General features: G+C 38.8%; 1 protein-coding gene across 1 annotated transcript in view; it reads right to left on the bottom strand.

Annotated features, from left to right (window-relative positions):
* Positions 1 to 720: 720 nt before the first annotated feature.
* EGFL6 (EGF like domain multiple 6) overlaps positions 721 to 16,154 on the bottom strand; it is a 41,436-nt gene continuing 26,002 nt past the window's right edge. The window contains exons 8-12 of the mRNA XM_030456795.1: positions 14,282 to 14,611; positions 6,123 to 6,203; positions 4,082 to 4,168; positions 1,995 to 2,260; positions 721 to 816 (exon numbers count right to left, since the gene is read on the bottom strand). Coding sequence (XP_030312655.1) covers positions 721 to 816; positions 1,995 to 2,260; positions 4,082 to 4,168; positions 6,123 to 6,203; positions 14,282 to 14,611 — 860 coding nt within the window. The remainder of the gene's footprint in view (positions 817 to 1,994; positions 2,261 to 4,081; positions 4,169 to 6,122; positions 6,204 to 14,281; positions 14,612 to 16,154) is intronic.

Consider the following 16,154-nt stretch of genomic DNA (forward strand, 5'->3'; position numbering starts at 1 on the left):
TCATTCTTTGTGTTATTTTTTTCAGTGCCAGTTGGTAATATTATCTGTTAATGATTAACACTAAATACTTATAAAACTATAAAAGGACTGTTTGTAATCAATTATTTCTCTGACTTAATGACACTGATGACAAACAAGGTATTTTACATACTTTATTAGTAATGAAAATATTCCTTAAAGCCATAACTCCACTGAAAGCTTAGCTCCATCAGCAAAGAAATAAAGCTCCTCTCGTTCTTTTTATTGATTAGATTGAATATCTACATAAGTAAGAGGTAAAGAAGTTAAAATTAAGTCACCAGAAGTAGTAGCATCCTCTTAAATACTGCTTTATGTTCTTGTGGAGTAGAAGAAATTAAATAGAAGACTTAAGAATAGCTTTGAAAAGGACTTTAAGGAATAAAAGCATGTAGAATTTGTAAAAAAGTTAGACAAATACTACTTTGGAAACTCCGACCTTAAATTATAAAATACAGTAGTGCTACATTCAAAGCATGTGTTAGAATAATTAAAATAACTCATTAAGAAATTCATTCTCCATTTTAAACATGTCAGTTTTTCTGTTTCCATTGCTGCATTAAGTTCAGGGCACAGTTATCATGTTTTGTTTTGTTTTCTGTTTGTTTGGGTTTTTAATAAAGAAAATGATAGAAAAATACACTAGAAGTAAGGCAAATATTAAAAAATAGGATTAAATCCAACATACTCAACTATCCATTATCAGATATCTTCTGGGCATAGACCAGAAATCAGTATAACATTATCCACTCCAATTTCTCCAGTTTTGCCTTTCCCACGTTCTGATTCAAAAGTGACCTGTCATTAGAAAAGAGATGTGTTAATAGTGAAAATGTAGTTTATCCAACCATTCAGCAACTCTTAATATGAATTAGTTATAATGCTATATCTGAGGAATGTTTTATCCCAATAGAGGACTTAATGACTTAAATCCTTGCAGTTTTTAGAGTTTTTGTAACTAGACTGATAATTCTCTGCACAGATTTACAATACCAAATGGATTCCTTTAATAAGATTACTTATTTTAATTGTACAAAGAAAATGCAAATTGAGTGAAATCCAATTATAGTAATGTAGTTTTATCACAGTATGTGATGCTAGTGCACTCTTTTCTTGAAGTCATTACAATTGTTCATTTTTTACCTATTTGGATCCTTAGATTTTGGGTGTATATACTATATTTATACTTTCCCAATATATAGTTGTATATATATAGTATAGTAGGGAATAGGTTCATTTTTATGAATAGGATGGTTGGACTTTCGTTTTGTAGTCTGATTCTCATGTATGTAAGGGCTTATCCACATCATTCCAGCAGTGCAAAGAACCTTGAAAAGGGCTTGCATTTCATTTACACTCACAGTGTTCAATTACACAGTCGAAGCCTTTACACAGCACTGAAAACTTTCAGTCACATAAATGAAAACCAGGCCCTGAAACTTCAAGGAGAAACTTGCTGATACCCCAAAAGGGGCAGTTTTCAGGCATACATCACTGCACAGTATTGCCTGTTGGCTAGCATGTCCTGCTCCTAAGGTGACTGACCATTCTTGATTGTCTGTGCTGTCTCCTTGAGCTCTAAAATGGTCTGGTGTGGTGTGGTTTGAGAGCATCCTCCTCTATGAAACTGAGAATTTTCATTTTTCCAGGCATGTATGTATGCTTCTGTTGCAGGAACTATTGAGGAGATATTTAGATTCATTGTGTTAATTTACGATCTGATGCAATTCTTTTACAAAATTATAGGCTTACTGGTATCAGTGTCCTAGCTGACTGGGGTAAATCAGTTCTGAAATGACAACCTAATAACAACTTTTCTGCCTCCTAAAATATGTGTTCTTCTTTCCCATTTCAGCTAAGCCTTTCCATTGCCACCAAGTGATGGCTACAAAACAGTTGGAGGAACACCTGAGGATTAGGAAATTAAGCTGTTGTGTTGGTTAGTGTAGTTGGCATATAAATAGTGTAATACTTACGCTGTTGGTCGTTTCAGCCCCCTGAAATATCTCTATTTTTCCAGTTCTCCACCTTTCATCATTTCCATTGTTCTGCTCCCAGACAGGAGCAGTTCTTTTGTTTGCCAGGAACACTCGAAGTTTCCCCACTCTGTCGCCAGCAAGTCGGTAGCTGAAAACCAAGCAGTAGCTGCTCTTTGGTTTGAGCTCAGTGAGGAGAAGTTTCAGACGCCCCATATCCTTCTTGTGGCCCACAAAAGCTGGAACTGCCATGTAGTATCCATCACCTTTTAACAACAGGAAAAGAGGAAAAGGCATCTATAGTGGTCTTGTGTTCGTTACTAGCAAATTGTATTCATATTTGCTAGGAAAATACGTGGAAGCCGTGTTACTTGAATTATTTAAAACCAGACTGGAGACACGCAGCAGGGAGTGCACTTTGCAAGGAATAAGCTTACACTGTTGGAAGTCAGATCTCTTTACAGAGGAGATGAGTTCATATTTCACTGGCAATTACAGTCATTCTTTCTTGCAGTATCTTTCAAAGGAAAAAAACAAATCAGTTTTTCAAATGCAACAGCCTGAAACATCCTGCTGTGCCTGTGTAGTCAGACCATTTCCAGTACTTGAGCTAGATCAATACTCTTTTCACTGTCCTCTGCAGTGATGACAAACTCATAAAGGGACTGATAGCTTATTCCCCAGATCCTGGAGAAGCAATGAAAGGACAGAGACACACAAAGTGATAAAGAGATAAAGCATCTGGGCCCATAAATAGTCATCATCAGCAGATCTAAGTTTGGGGGCATGGGCTGTGGTCAGGATAAGGTCTTCCTGAAAGAGGTAACAGAGAAGGGACGTGGGAAAAGGGAAATATATGGAACAGGATAGGAAGAATTCGTGAAGAAAGACTGGGCTGGAAAAGCTGTGAGGGAAGAAGGAGAGACTGTGTTTGTGTAGAAACTGGAGCAAGTGGCCTGTAGAATCCGCAGGATTCACTGGTCCATTACTGCAGCAGCTTCTGCAACACTTTCATGTCACAAGGGAAGAGACAGTTTTAAAAAGTTTCTTCAGCCACAGATTTTGACATACATCAGCAGAGCAGTTACACATAGCATTTGTGGTGTCCCTCTCAGGTTTTAGCAGGCTTGCAGGCCAGGTATTGCTTGTTCTTGAATAATCCCCCTGCCCTTGCCTCATTCCAAGGAATACTGTCACTAGTTTGTCTTTCAGAGTTTGAGATTTCTGAGCAGTTACCACAATGATGTCAAAGCCGTGTGACTACATTGCCACATTCATCTATACAACAGGTATGTGGTTAAATGCCCTACCAGTCTTGGAAAGTCACAACACGTAGCTAGTAAGTTTTCCATTGCCTTGTAAACTTTGTCATTTTGAACAGTTACAGTGTAGTAATTTTTCTCATCTTTTGACTCATGTTGAAATAAGTTGCTAATTAGCAGTTGTGACTGGAAATTTCAAAGAAACAATTGCCACTCAAAGCAATCTCTGCTTCCTTTTTTCTTTTATAAAGATAACCCACAGATAGGAAAAGGGAACTTCTTGAAAGAGCCCAGCACAGAGCCACAAAGTTGATTAAGGGAGTGGAACATCTCCCTTATGAGGAAAGGCTGAGAAAGCTGGGTCTGTTCAGCTTGGAGGAGAGGAAAATGAGGGGTGACCTCATTAACATTTATAAATTTGTAAAGGGTGAGTGTCAGGAAGATGAAGCCAGGCTCTTCTTAGTGCTGCCCAATGATAGGAAAAGGGGCAACAGCTGCAATTTGGAGCATAGGAGGTTGTGCATAAATATAAGGAAAAGCTTTTTCACTGTGAGGGTGACAAGGCACTGGACCAGACTGCCCAGTGAGGCTGTGGAGTCTCCTTCTCTGGAGACATTCAAAACCCACCTAGATGTGTTCCTGTGTGACCTCCATGAAGTGACCCTGTTCTGGCAGGGGGGGTTGGACTCAATGATCTTTCAAGGTCCCTTCCAACCCCTATTTTTATGTGATTCTGTGATTCTGTTTTCCTCTCCTGTCCCCTCTTTTTTTATAGGAGGTGAGTGGTCAAATCAAAGCACAGGCAAAGGACAGATATTTAAATACCTCTATCTCGATCAGCAGGATTCCAGTCAAAGTCATCATCAGCCTCTTGTTTCCAGTCACAGACTCCTCGGCTGAAGCTGCAGTCAACTGGAAAAAATAAAACCCATACCTGACAATGCAGACTCAGAGAAAATAGGAACATATATCATAAATACTGCTAAAAATAATTTACTCTTTATGTAACCAGTCATTCTAAAATTATCTACAATCCCAGTTCAAACAGTGTTGACCTAGACTAAATTGCAGAAAAGAAAAATGTCAGAATTTTGGTAGTAATTCTTTCTTTAACTCAGAAAAAATATATAGTGTCTTTTTACTGCCAATTTTCTATCTACACATGAGTTCATATGCTATGACTTCTGTATTCTGAGTACTTGCTGATTGCCACGTATAGTTGGAGGTATTAGTTTTGTACTCTAGCAGAAGAAATCATTTGGGATCTGTCACCCTGAGAGCTTTCCTCTCTCCATTTGTTACACTGCTGTAGTTGTCATCACTCAAAATGCTCAAACTCCAGTTCTTTCCATTGAAAGAGAGAAGCTGGCCTCCCATGAGAGGAATCATTTACATCAGCACTTGATACTCAAACTACATAGGGCTGATGGTCCAGATAACTTGACCTTTGGAGCACACTGCAAAAAGGGTATCACCCACAGCCTTCATGACTGTGAAGATGCAAAGCATTATATATTTACAAAGAAAGAAACACTGTGCAATGTGTTTTGCACTGTGGAAAAAAAAAAAAAAGAAGAAGAAATATAATGCAATCATGACAGTTCAGATTAAGAATAATACATCATCCATCTGAACTTTCTCAGGAAGGCTGAACTTTCTTTTTCTTTTCATGTATTGTACCATGACACAGAGAAGTGTGGTACATGGCATTACTGTGTAAATCTGTTTTTTCTGTCAATACAGCTTTCTGCATTGCAAATAAAAATAAAAATAAAAATAAAAATAAAAATCAGCATTTCATCCTTAATATTAGCCAGCATGCTTGTATATTTTGTTTTGGTTTAAGACTTGGAAGCACTTGTGGGTTGTTGTCCTAAAAAGAATTTTAGCTATGGTGAATCCCAGCATTTCATTCCCTGCCTGCTTGGCTCCCCGGAGAATGCTACTGGCCTCTAAATGCATCAGCTCAATAGAGTCCCTCAGTCTCCCTTCTGTTTTCTGCTTTTTTCTGTGGTTCTGATAAGCAGGTCCTTATGGGGAGCTTCTGTCTGTCACAGAGGAACTGTTTCCCACCAGGAGAGAGGAGGAGAGTGCCCTTAGATCTGGTTTTATGCTCTACTTTAACACAAAATATCATGCAATCTATCGCAGTTCCCAGCAGGCAGAAAATGTATGAAATAGTTTCCTAAGGCATAACAAGAACTTAAGTGGTGTACATAAATTGGCATCTCATGGAGTTTGTATGCTCCTCTAACTGATTTTACAGTTATTTTTTAAAGTGAGAAAGAACAGGCAGCAACATCTTACTCTGATATCTATAGGACTTAGTAATGAAATAGAGAAGATCAGAAAATCACGGGCAGGCTATTTAAAATTTAGGGTAAATATTTGTTCTTTTTTGTTCAGGGGAAACTCCTGTGGATTTCTGATAGAGGATCAGGATTAAAAAACAAGAGAAAAAACAAGAGAGCATTAGAAGGATGTTAGCATATGGCTGCGTGCTATGCAACACTCTAACATGGTTTGATTTTATAGACAACCAACCAGAATTACTGTATTTTTCAATGACACTGAAATTAATCACGTGAAATTCAATTGCAAGCCAAGTTTCAATGAGGGGGGACATTGCATAACTGGCTTAAAAACAGTTAAAGTATGTTGTGAAAAGAAAGCAAATAAAGCTTCTCACACTGAACTGTCTCTAGACAGTTTCATAGATTCCTTTGGCCAGATGCTGTCTCTAATGTGTTCACCAAACCTTTCTTTTATATTAAAAGATTGTAAACTGGCTTTGGCTTACCTAATACAGGTTGTAATGCAAACACACAATACACAGGAAAATAAATGTTGTATAAAAATAATTTACCTTCTTGCTCTGGTCTCGACACTGGAACTTTCCTCTGTGCTAGGAGTGGGCCAAAGATAGCTGCTTCTTTCACCTTGGGAACTAGAGGAAAACAACTTGTCAAGTGCCAAGTCATCATGGGAACAGAAAATGGAACTTTATGCTTTTATACAAGTTGCCATCATTTCTTTAAATCCCACTCCACCAACCAAACTCACAGTCCTAACCCTGGTTAGACACTAACTCTGAATTTAAAAACTCGGTTTAAATTGCTGTTTCCACATCACTTTGCCTTCTAATCTAGGCAATGGAGCTGCAAGATTCACATGGTCATAAAATTTAACATTGAACATCATCTTTCTTTGGTGTGGTACCTACTTTCTTGTTACAAAACCTCAACTAATGATCGAAGTACTGAGCTCTACCAGAGAGCAAAGACATCAGACTCAATAGCTTGGCAGCACTTTGCCAACAACAGCCTCGAAAACCAGGTAATGTCAGAGACTTTGTAAAAGCCATAAACTCCAAGGTATCAAAAGCCCACTGCTCTGTATTCAGGTAACTGATAGCTGGTGCTGCTTTGACAGAAGGCCCAGGAAAGTATTTCCCTGAAGCCACGCTCTCTGCTGGAGCACACCTTCTCCTGAAAACCTGAAGAAGCTCTGCTGCCTGCTGGGACGAAAATGTGCAGTGAGTCCCCTGCCCCTTCCTTACCCTGCCTGAAAGAGCTGGCAAGCACAGCCTTATGTTATGGGAACTGGGCTTGGTAGAAACCTTCAAACAAGTTCTTTTGTAAAAATTGCTTGAGCATCTTGTGCCAAACTGGAAGAACTGGTATGGCAGCACAGCCTAGGAATGTTAGGTGCATTCTCTAAGATACTTGCCTCAAGGAGGTACTTACTACTACTAGAAGCACTACTTTTCAACAGCAGCCTTAGAAATCAAGGCAAAACCTCTCCTGTCTGATGAGCTACAGAGATACAGAAGACTGCCATTCTTACTTACTCTAAGTACCTAAAATACTTGAAATATTTTGAGAGTCCTCTGGTTAAGCTTCTTTTGTACAATTTTAAGTGATTATAGAGAAGTTCACACACTAAAACACCCTGGTGAGCTGGCAGTGTGCCCAGGTGGCTAAAAAGGCCAACTCCATCCTGGCCTGCATCAGGAACAGTGTGACCAGCAGGACCAGGGAGGTGATCCTGCCCCTATACTCTGTCTTAGTGAGGCTGCACCTTGAGTACTGTGTGAAGTTTTAGGCACTGCAGTATAAGAAGGACATCAAGGTGCTGGAGAGGGTGCAGAAAAGAGCAACCAAACTGATTAAGGGTCTGGAGAACAGGACTTAGAGGAGAGGCTGAGGGAATGGGGATTATTCAACTTGGAGAAGAGGAGGCTGAAGGGAGATCTCATTATTCCCCAACTACCTTAAAGGAGGTGGTACCAAGACAGACCTCTTCTCTCTGGCAACCAGTGATAGGACAAGAGGAAATGGGGTAAAGCTCCACCAGGGTAGGTTCAGGTTAGATATTAGGAAAAACTTCTCCATGGAACAAGTGGTGAGGCACTGGAACAGGCTGCCCAGGGAAGTGGTGGGGGCACCGTCTCCAGAGGTGTTCAAAAGACAGGTAGGTGAAGAGCTACAGTGGATGGTTTAGTGGTTAGGGGTTGTTGGGTGAATGGTTGGACTCAATGATCTTAGAGGTCTTTTCCAACCCTGATTATTCTATGACAATCTCAGCTTCTTTGTGCTGAGTCCATGTAAGTAGACAGTCACACATGAGATAAGGGCAAGGCCTGCTTTCACTGGCAGAGGATTCTGTCCTTTTTGAACATATACACAGATGATACTTGTGATATATATATATCTATATATATATACACACACACCTCTGAAAAAAGGAGGAGCTTATATGTGCCACCTCAGAGGAAGAGTGAGGGTGGATCCTTTGGATTACTGCTTACAGAAGGTGTTGGTGGAAAGCCTGATAGAATGAAGTTCACTTTTCAGCCACACAATGTAGGCAGCAGAGCTAACAAAAGCTCAGATTTCCTCAACAGCGCCAGATGATAGGAGCTATGGAAATGCAAATTACTTTTCCCTACTCAGCATTGTATCATTCATGCTATTGGAAGGTTGCAAAAGCCAAATATTTTAAAGAAGTCACTACTTTCACATGCATGGATATTCAGAAGAGAGTTTGTTCCAGCCAGTTCCACTGAGCTAGTAGGGCTTTTCATCTAAATACTCCAACATATCCACTGTTGTAAACACATACTCAGTTTTAAGAATATACTTACAATCCACTGCAGTCCAGGGCCTCCTAGCACCATAAAGACTATGCCACCTACTTAACCTTTCTTCTCCTTCAGAACTGTCAAAAACTGCTCTGTGTGTACACCAGAGAATACACACACCATCAAAGAGGCCCTGGAGGCACTTCCAGAGCTGCAGAATTGAGCTGAGAAAAGAGACTCCTGCAATCTTACAAGATTTCTGATGAATTGCCACGAGCGTGTCCTCTCTTGTTGCCCTTGCAGCCTCCTCCTCACCCAGACCATTGCTTAAATCACCTGGATAATATTTTTACTTAAGGCAATGATAAATATATCTTTCTCCAAATTAATATATGTCTACATATTCACATTTAGGAGTAGGCATATAGAGATTAGGTGTTAAGTTTATGTCATGCCATAAACTTGGCCTTGCGCTTAGTGAAAGAGGCTCAGGCTATGAAAACCCTTGCCAAAATGAAGAGAGGTATTAAAATATGATCAGTTCTGGAGAGAGCAGAGTGCTTTAGCAGAAGATAACAGCTGCCAGAATGATTTATTTACTGAGTTATTGAATTACACTTGAAATCACTTGGGAGATATACATTCGAGTGTAGCTGTGTGCTGCAGAAGCTTCAAGTGAAGAACTGACATGCACATATAAAGAGCCAAATTTCGTATCCAAATCTATTTTGGTTTTCAGTGTCAGCATCACACTCAGGTTCACCATTACTGGAAGATATCACCAGTGTATTATGAGAAGCTGTAAGATTTAGGTTACAGAGAGATTTCCAAGAAACCTTACTTCTTGGAATGTGCCTACATTTTACATAGAACCATCACTGTATGTAGCCAGGATCCAGGTTTTCCCCTTCCCAAGTATGAGGCAGGAGTGAAGACTGCTCTTTTCAGCTCTCCTACTGTTAAGTGGAGCTTGCAGAAAGGCAGCCCTCATTGCATGTTCCCTGAGAACATACTCTCACCAACAAAAGTTCACATACATCCCACTCTAATCACAGCAGAGTCTATCCTTCTTTCTGTACTTCTGGTGCCCACCCATCAATTTATCTGAAGCACTCACTACTGAAAGATTTTTACTTACAAAACCCTTTGTATTATGGTGCCCCTCACATTTTTAATCATTGCTATATTAATGATATTCTTATTAATTATGATGGGTTGAACTTTTGAACAGGAATTAGTGGCAGAGAGAACTAATGCCCAGGTCTTCAGAGGTGCCTATGTAACTACCTACCATCAATTTCCTTAAGAGCTATATCTGTGAATGTCTGTGATGAGCTGAGCATAAGTAAACTGGTGATGTTCTGGTCCTGAGAGCAGACACTTTGTTGCTGACAGAGATTCTTGTATTTGTAAGAAAATTCAGTGCTGTAACATGTACCTGACTGAGTATTGCACCTGGTCTGAGGAGTGGGAATCTGAGCCACATTAGGTGCAGTTTGTTGATTGTGTTATTTATCAGGAATTACAGCAAGCAGACTTTCTGCTACACAGAACAGGCCCAGACAGCTATAGCAGGCTGAAAGTACTTCTATTAAAAATAACAGGGCTCATATAAAATAACTCTGAAACTACTGTGGATGTCTGCAATCGTGGGAACACTTCTAAGCAATAACCTCAGAAAATGAGAAAGTAGTGCTGGAAAGAAGCATTGAGATGTTTTTCCAGTGTAAATGTGCCTAAACAGAATGCCATGAAGAGAATTTAGAAATTAGTTTAAACATTAAACTGGACTTCCACTTTAAAAACACCACATTTCCAGAGTGCACTGCACATAATAAAATAGATGAGATCTGAAGCCACCTCCTAGCCTAGACATCACCCCTGGTTAGAGTTCCTGAATATAGCTAAGGAAAGAAAAATAACAGACTGCCATTAAAAGATACAGCAAAAGAGCTATTCAGGTTCAAGCATAACCTTTTGTACAGTGCACAGCAATGACTTCCTAGAAGGGGAGGCAGACACCAGTTAACTCTGCCTGTCAGACAGGTTTGTTGGCACTCAGCTGCCAGTTGTACCAACTCTGACTACTCCTTTGGAGCTTGCTTGCACCTGGCTTGCTTGGAGCACAACTGAAGTGGGCTCAGGTCTGCCTAAGAAGTAGAATCATAAAATTTTTTGGGTTGCAAGGGATGTTTAAAGGTCATCTAGTCCAACCCACTGGCAATAAGCAATAAGATCAACTAAATCAGGTTGCTCAGAGCCCCATCCAACCTTGAATATTTCCAGGACGCATAGTATCATGTAGATAGAACCTCATGTCAGTCTACAAGTTAAGGAAGGGTCAATGAGTCACAAAAGCAACAGGAAGCTTCAGAGCACCACACATGGAAAAGCACTACTTGGACTAGGCTGCAATATTAAAAGGTTCAAAGTAAAAAAAAAAAAAAAAAAAAGAAAAAAAGAAAAAGCCAAAACCCCAAGCCCAGCTAGAATGGGTCTGTGGAGCACTGCTTTAGGGCACCCTTCAGAAGCAATACAAAAGCACTGATAAGCAACTGGTAAAGCAGCTTACTGAAAACACCTACAGATTTTACTTTATGTGCCCTTGGTTTCACTTCTCTTCTTTTCCAACTGCTTTATATGAAATAACTTACAGTGCATTTGGAAATGACATCTTTGAAAAAAAAGCTTTGGTTTATAACTTAGAAGTAATTTTCAATTTGTCTGCAGTAAGGCAGGTGGTACCCTTAAAGTGGGCCTGTTTTTCTTATACATCAGCTGTAGCAACACATTGAGCTCTTGCTAAAAAAGATATACTGGAAGAATAGATATACAGCAGAATATAAGCAGCCATGTATTTAAGTGTGCTAGCTGTGGGCAATGTGGTTTATTTTTATTTCTCCTTATGACAGTTTGATTTTCTCCTCACCTGGAAAATGCCTATACCTGGTTTTGTCTAGGTAGTCTAGCTAGTCTATGTGTAAAAATAACACATAAAATTTGGGAAAAGTAACTCACTAATGGTAATTCTGACACATAGAATCCTAAACTGCTTAAAACTGCAGCCCATGAGAACTCTCACAAAACGTTACTCGCTGTCTTTCTAACACTGCTGTCTGATGTTCAAAGCTCATTAAAAAAATTAGAAAACCACTGGGCATTGTAAAAAAATAAAGCAGTATATATGGTGGTAAAATGAAGACTGCCTTCCTATATGTAAGTACAGTATATTGCTTTGTCACACTCAAATGAAAATGCCACATTTTGGCTGCAACATCCTCCTCTGAAAGAATATTTGCCAGATGTCTGAAATTATTTTAACCTTTTATCTGTATCTGTGGTCTGAGCATTATTTGCTCACACAGTGGTCTAATTATTAGGAAATAATAAGCTTGAGAGCAAACATCCTGATTAACTGAGAGAGTGCTCTTGTTCAGAATGAAGATCTTAGAACACATAAGGGAAACAGCCCACTTTTACTATTGTCAAATAAACCAGAAAACCAAAACCTCTTTATCATTCTTAATGCTATGAAAGGAGCTCTGTAATTAACATGACTGGTTTTGTGATACTGTGGGAGTGTTTAAGCACAATATGAGTTTAATGAGTGCAGTGTATGGAATCTATTTGCAGTTAGCAATACAATTCTGGGCTAGGAATGGTACGTGAAAGCACTGCAGCATTAGAAAATGACAGAAATGAGGCTGTGCAGTACAAGTTCATCTCTTGCTTGAGTTTAACATCTGTACAGACACTGCTTAAGTAAACAAGCACTTTGCACACACCTCTGTGTCTTATTCCATGTACAAGAAGGACATATCTCCAGGAGTTTTCCAGTGTTTTGGTTTTCTCTCACTTTCTATACATCTGGAGTTTTTGCAGTCAATAAGACAGAATCCTTTTTATTAACTGCACCTTTCACAGCTGGACAGATCCTTCACATTGAACAAGGTAGGGACCCCACGGAAAATAGTAATTTAAAGTCATTACAGACTTTATAGTATAAAACTAGAAGAAAAATATAAGTTTTCATAGATGACCTTAATTTTGACATTTCTTAAATCCTGGAAGCCTGACTTCATGATCTGTAACTATTGTGCTCTTAAGAAAACAAGGTGATGAATAGTATTCATGAAGGCCCTGTATTGTAGCAGTTGGCCTATCTTAATTCAGTCTGAATTAATAATATTCAGACTGAATTTATAAATAAAAGAAATTTCAGTCTCTATATAATAATTCCTTTTTTCCTACAGTATTTTTTGTGGCTCTCTACATATGTATTGTATAGTAAAACTACTAGGATAAAACAATATGTATATTTAAAAATAATAATTAGATATTTTTTAAATTAAATGCTTTTCCTGGTAGACAAATAATACTAATATTAATCATGCAAAAGGCAGATGAAATGAGGATACTTGAGGGGATTATATGGGGGAAATTAATGTGGTAGTAAAAGCAGAGGGGTAAGAAAAATAATGTGTAAATTTACCAGCCGTGAATTTGAGCTAAGCATGTACTCCAAAGGGTCATTCACTATAATTAAAAACAAAAGTGTTTTTTGAAGCCAGAATTTAAAATAATTGAGTGCATGAATCATGGCTGAATTTTTAGAACAAAAGGGATTAAGTATAACCTATGAAAATTTAAAAAGAAAGGAAATACACTTAATATATGCAACACATTCTGAAAGAAAAATATAAATGGCACAATGCTGTAAGTCCTATACATTGTTGGCATCAGTCAAGAGAACCATAATAATATAAGTTCACAGACTTGGTGAATCTTCATCTTGGGCATACCAGTATTCTGGTGTAAAGAAGCACAACAAATTTCTGTCAGAATCATCTGGCAAAATACCCTCTAGCATGCTCAGCATATAAATCACCTATATCAGTTGTGGAAAATTCCAGCTAAACTGACTGGAACAAAGACAGTATAGGCAAAAATACAGATGAAACACGGTGCTTTGTTTTCAAGCAATATTAATGGACACTGCTGTCAGTTGTAGTGTGCTGACACTGCAATTTTGTAGGGACAAGTAGTCTCTGCCTAGCCCATGTATATGGTATTCAAATGCTGGCCTCTTCTCTCAAGAAAATGATAGGACTAGAGAAGATGTCTTGGAGCTGTGCCAAGAGAGGTTTAGACTAGAAATTAGGAAGAATTTCATTACTGAAAGAGTAATGACTTGGCATTAGGTAGCTGGAGACAGCTAGATCTCCCCTTACTTGTCTCCTCCTAAGGCTGAAAAAAAGATATTCTCAACCTGTCCTCATATACCATATTCTCCAGTAAGCCCCTAAAGTTGGTGGAGCACTGCTAGGGTGACTCCAGTAAGTCCACATCTGTCTTGTAATGAGGAGTCTGAAACTGGACAGAGCACACAGATGTGGTCTCACAAGTGCCAAAGAGAGGGGAAGAACCACTTCCCTTTTCCTGCAAAGCTTCTTCCTAAGCAGTCATCCCATGTCTGTAATGTTGCACAAGTCTTTTCTCTCCCTTTGTATTTTTGAACTGTTCCTGTCAACACATTTCAACAGCCTGGCCAGGTCTCTCTTAAGAGCAGTGCTGCCTTTTAGTGCTTGGGTCACTCTCCACAGTTTGGTATTGTCAGAAAACTTCAAATATGCCATAAGCACAAAAGTTGGTGAACAAAGTTGGTGTGAAAGTTAGTGAACAAAGATCTGACTTCATCTTCTATCAGCTTGTGACTTCACTTTGTTTATCAGCTTTTAGCATAATTTGGTGCAGCAATATTAGGCTATATCCTTAGCCTGAACTGAAAGAGGCCAACTGAAAACAAAAAAAGACAATTTTAAAAGAGTGCATTTGTCAAAGAAGTAAATGCTCACTAAATGGCTACAATGTTTCATGACTATTTTGTTAGTCTTTATATATATATATATTTAAATTGTATTAAAAAAAATGAAGAAACTTACAGAAGACATCTCCTCTAAGGCTTTGCTCTTGGTCAATCTGATTCTCAAAATCTTCTTTCTCCTCTTCATTTGATTCTTCTGACTCCTCTTCTGTAGTAGTTTCTGTTCCTTTCTCTTCCTCAGTATAGGTCACACCAAGGTCAACACCACCTTCATAGTCTAATAGTTGCAAGGGGGTTTTAGAAGCTGGTGTCACAGCTGCTTCTGGGATTGTGTTCTTGATTGTTTCATGCTTTTTCACACTGTTTTTATGTGCAAGAAGTTTCTTAATTGTGTCCTTAGCTGTTCCAGGGACTCGTGGAATTTCCTTCACTGACTTTCCGGGGATAACTAAAACCAAGAATTATTAAATTGTCATCTAAGGAATCATTCAACAGTCACAAAACTCTTGTGGTTTTCATAGTGTGCAGAGACCAATACAGCCAAATTCTCTACCATGACATAGAAGTTCAGTTCTGCCCAGAACTGTGTATGCATTCACTAGTTGCCCACTTACCTCTCTTGTTACCCATTTACCCCTGTTGTATCAACAACCCATCTGAGAATACCAAATCTTGCTGCAACTCCAAGGTGGACTAGAGCATAAAATTAAAATAACCAGCCTTGCAGTATCTTGCCACTTTAGATTCTGCTCAGAAACACAAAGTCTGCCAGAAGTGAAAAACTATTACTGTGGTAAAAGTCAGTCAATTTACACTTGTAAAACAAAAGGGAAAAAATGATTTGGGGGTTTTCTCTATTACAAATTGTAATGAAATCAAATATCCTCTACAGACAGGCAAAAACTTCAAAACAATAATTGGTAAGAGAACATTTTTACATTTTTATGGCAGCCCTGATTTTCAAATCATTCTTCCTTGTCGATATATTGATTTTCAAGACACGAGCCTTTTATTAAGGGATGGACTTGATGATCTCAGAGGTCCCTTTCATAGAATCACAGAATCATAGAATTGGCTGGGTTGGAAGGGACCTCAGAGATCAGCCGATTCTATGATTTCTTGTACAATCACTCTTCCTACAATCACCAAACCACATCTGGATGCTTAAATGAGGGACATTTTTAGGAATTCATTTGAACATACATTTCTAGGGGTGAGGTAAGGCAAGACTGACTTCCCACCAGTGGTGGGACTCAGTTGCAGCACGAAGGGCTTCTTTGAGACAGTCTGTTAGCCAGCTATTCTCTGTGTGCTTTAAGATAGGAAAAATATCAGTTTACATGAAATGATGAGAGATTTTAATTACATATTATGAAAAACTCGCTTACTCTCTTTGCCACAGGATAACAAACCATAGCAGTAAGACACTTAGGTCATTTGCACTTCATCACTAGAAGTTTGAAAAATTGCCAGACTACCATGTATCATTAGTATGTTGGATATGATCTTCCCCAGAGCAAAATAACAGACTAACTGATCTTTTTTAGTTTCTTTGAGATGTACTTTTCTCTCATCTGACAAAGACAGATGGCTTTTTGTGCTGATTGCCAAGTCATAACTGAGGGTTAAAGCGGGGACTACTTTGGATAAGGTTGTTCGAGGTATGTGTACAGTACAAAGCAAATTAAAAGGAGAAATTATGGCAATACTGCAGGTGTTGCTTTTCATCAGCAACATCAGTTGCTGATCAACATCAGTCAAGGAACACTACTAGTTTTGTGCCAAAACTTGGTCTGGAAGGGCTTGTATGACAAATATGTAGGTTTTAGAGAAGATACAAATCTGAGGAGTTCTAGTTTATGAAATGATGGCATCCCACCCTAAGGATTTCACTAGAGTCAACTAAGTCCCTACCTGTCATAATACCAGAGCTACTGAGGAAGAGACTGTCCTTGAGGTTTGAAGTCCACGGCAATGGACTTTGAGGCTTG

Source organism: Calypte anna, chromosome 1, assembly GCF_003957555.1.
Source record: "Calypte anna isolate BGI_N300 chromosome 1, bCalAnn1_v1.p, whole genome shotgun sequence".
Classification (NCBI taxonomy): domain Eukaryota; kingdom Metazoa; phylum Chordata; class Aves; order Apodiformes; family Trochilidae; genus Calypte; species Calypte anna.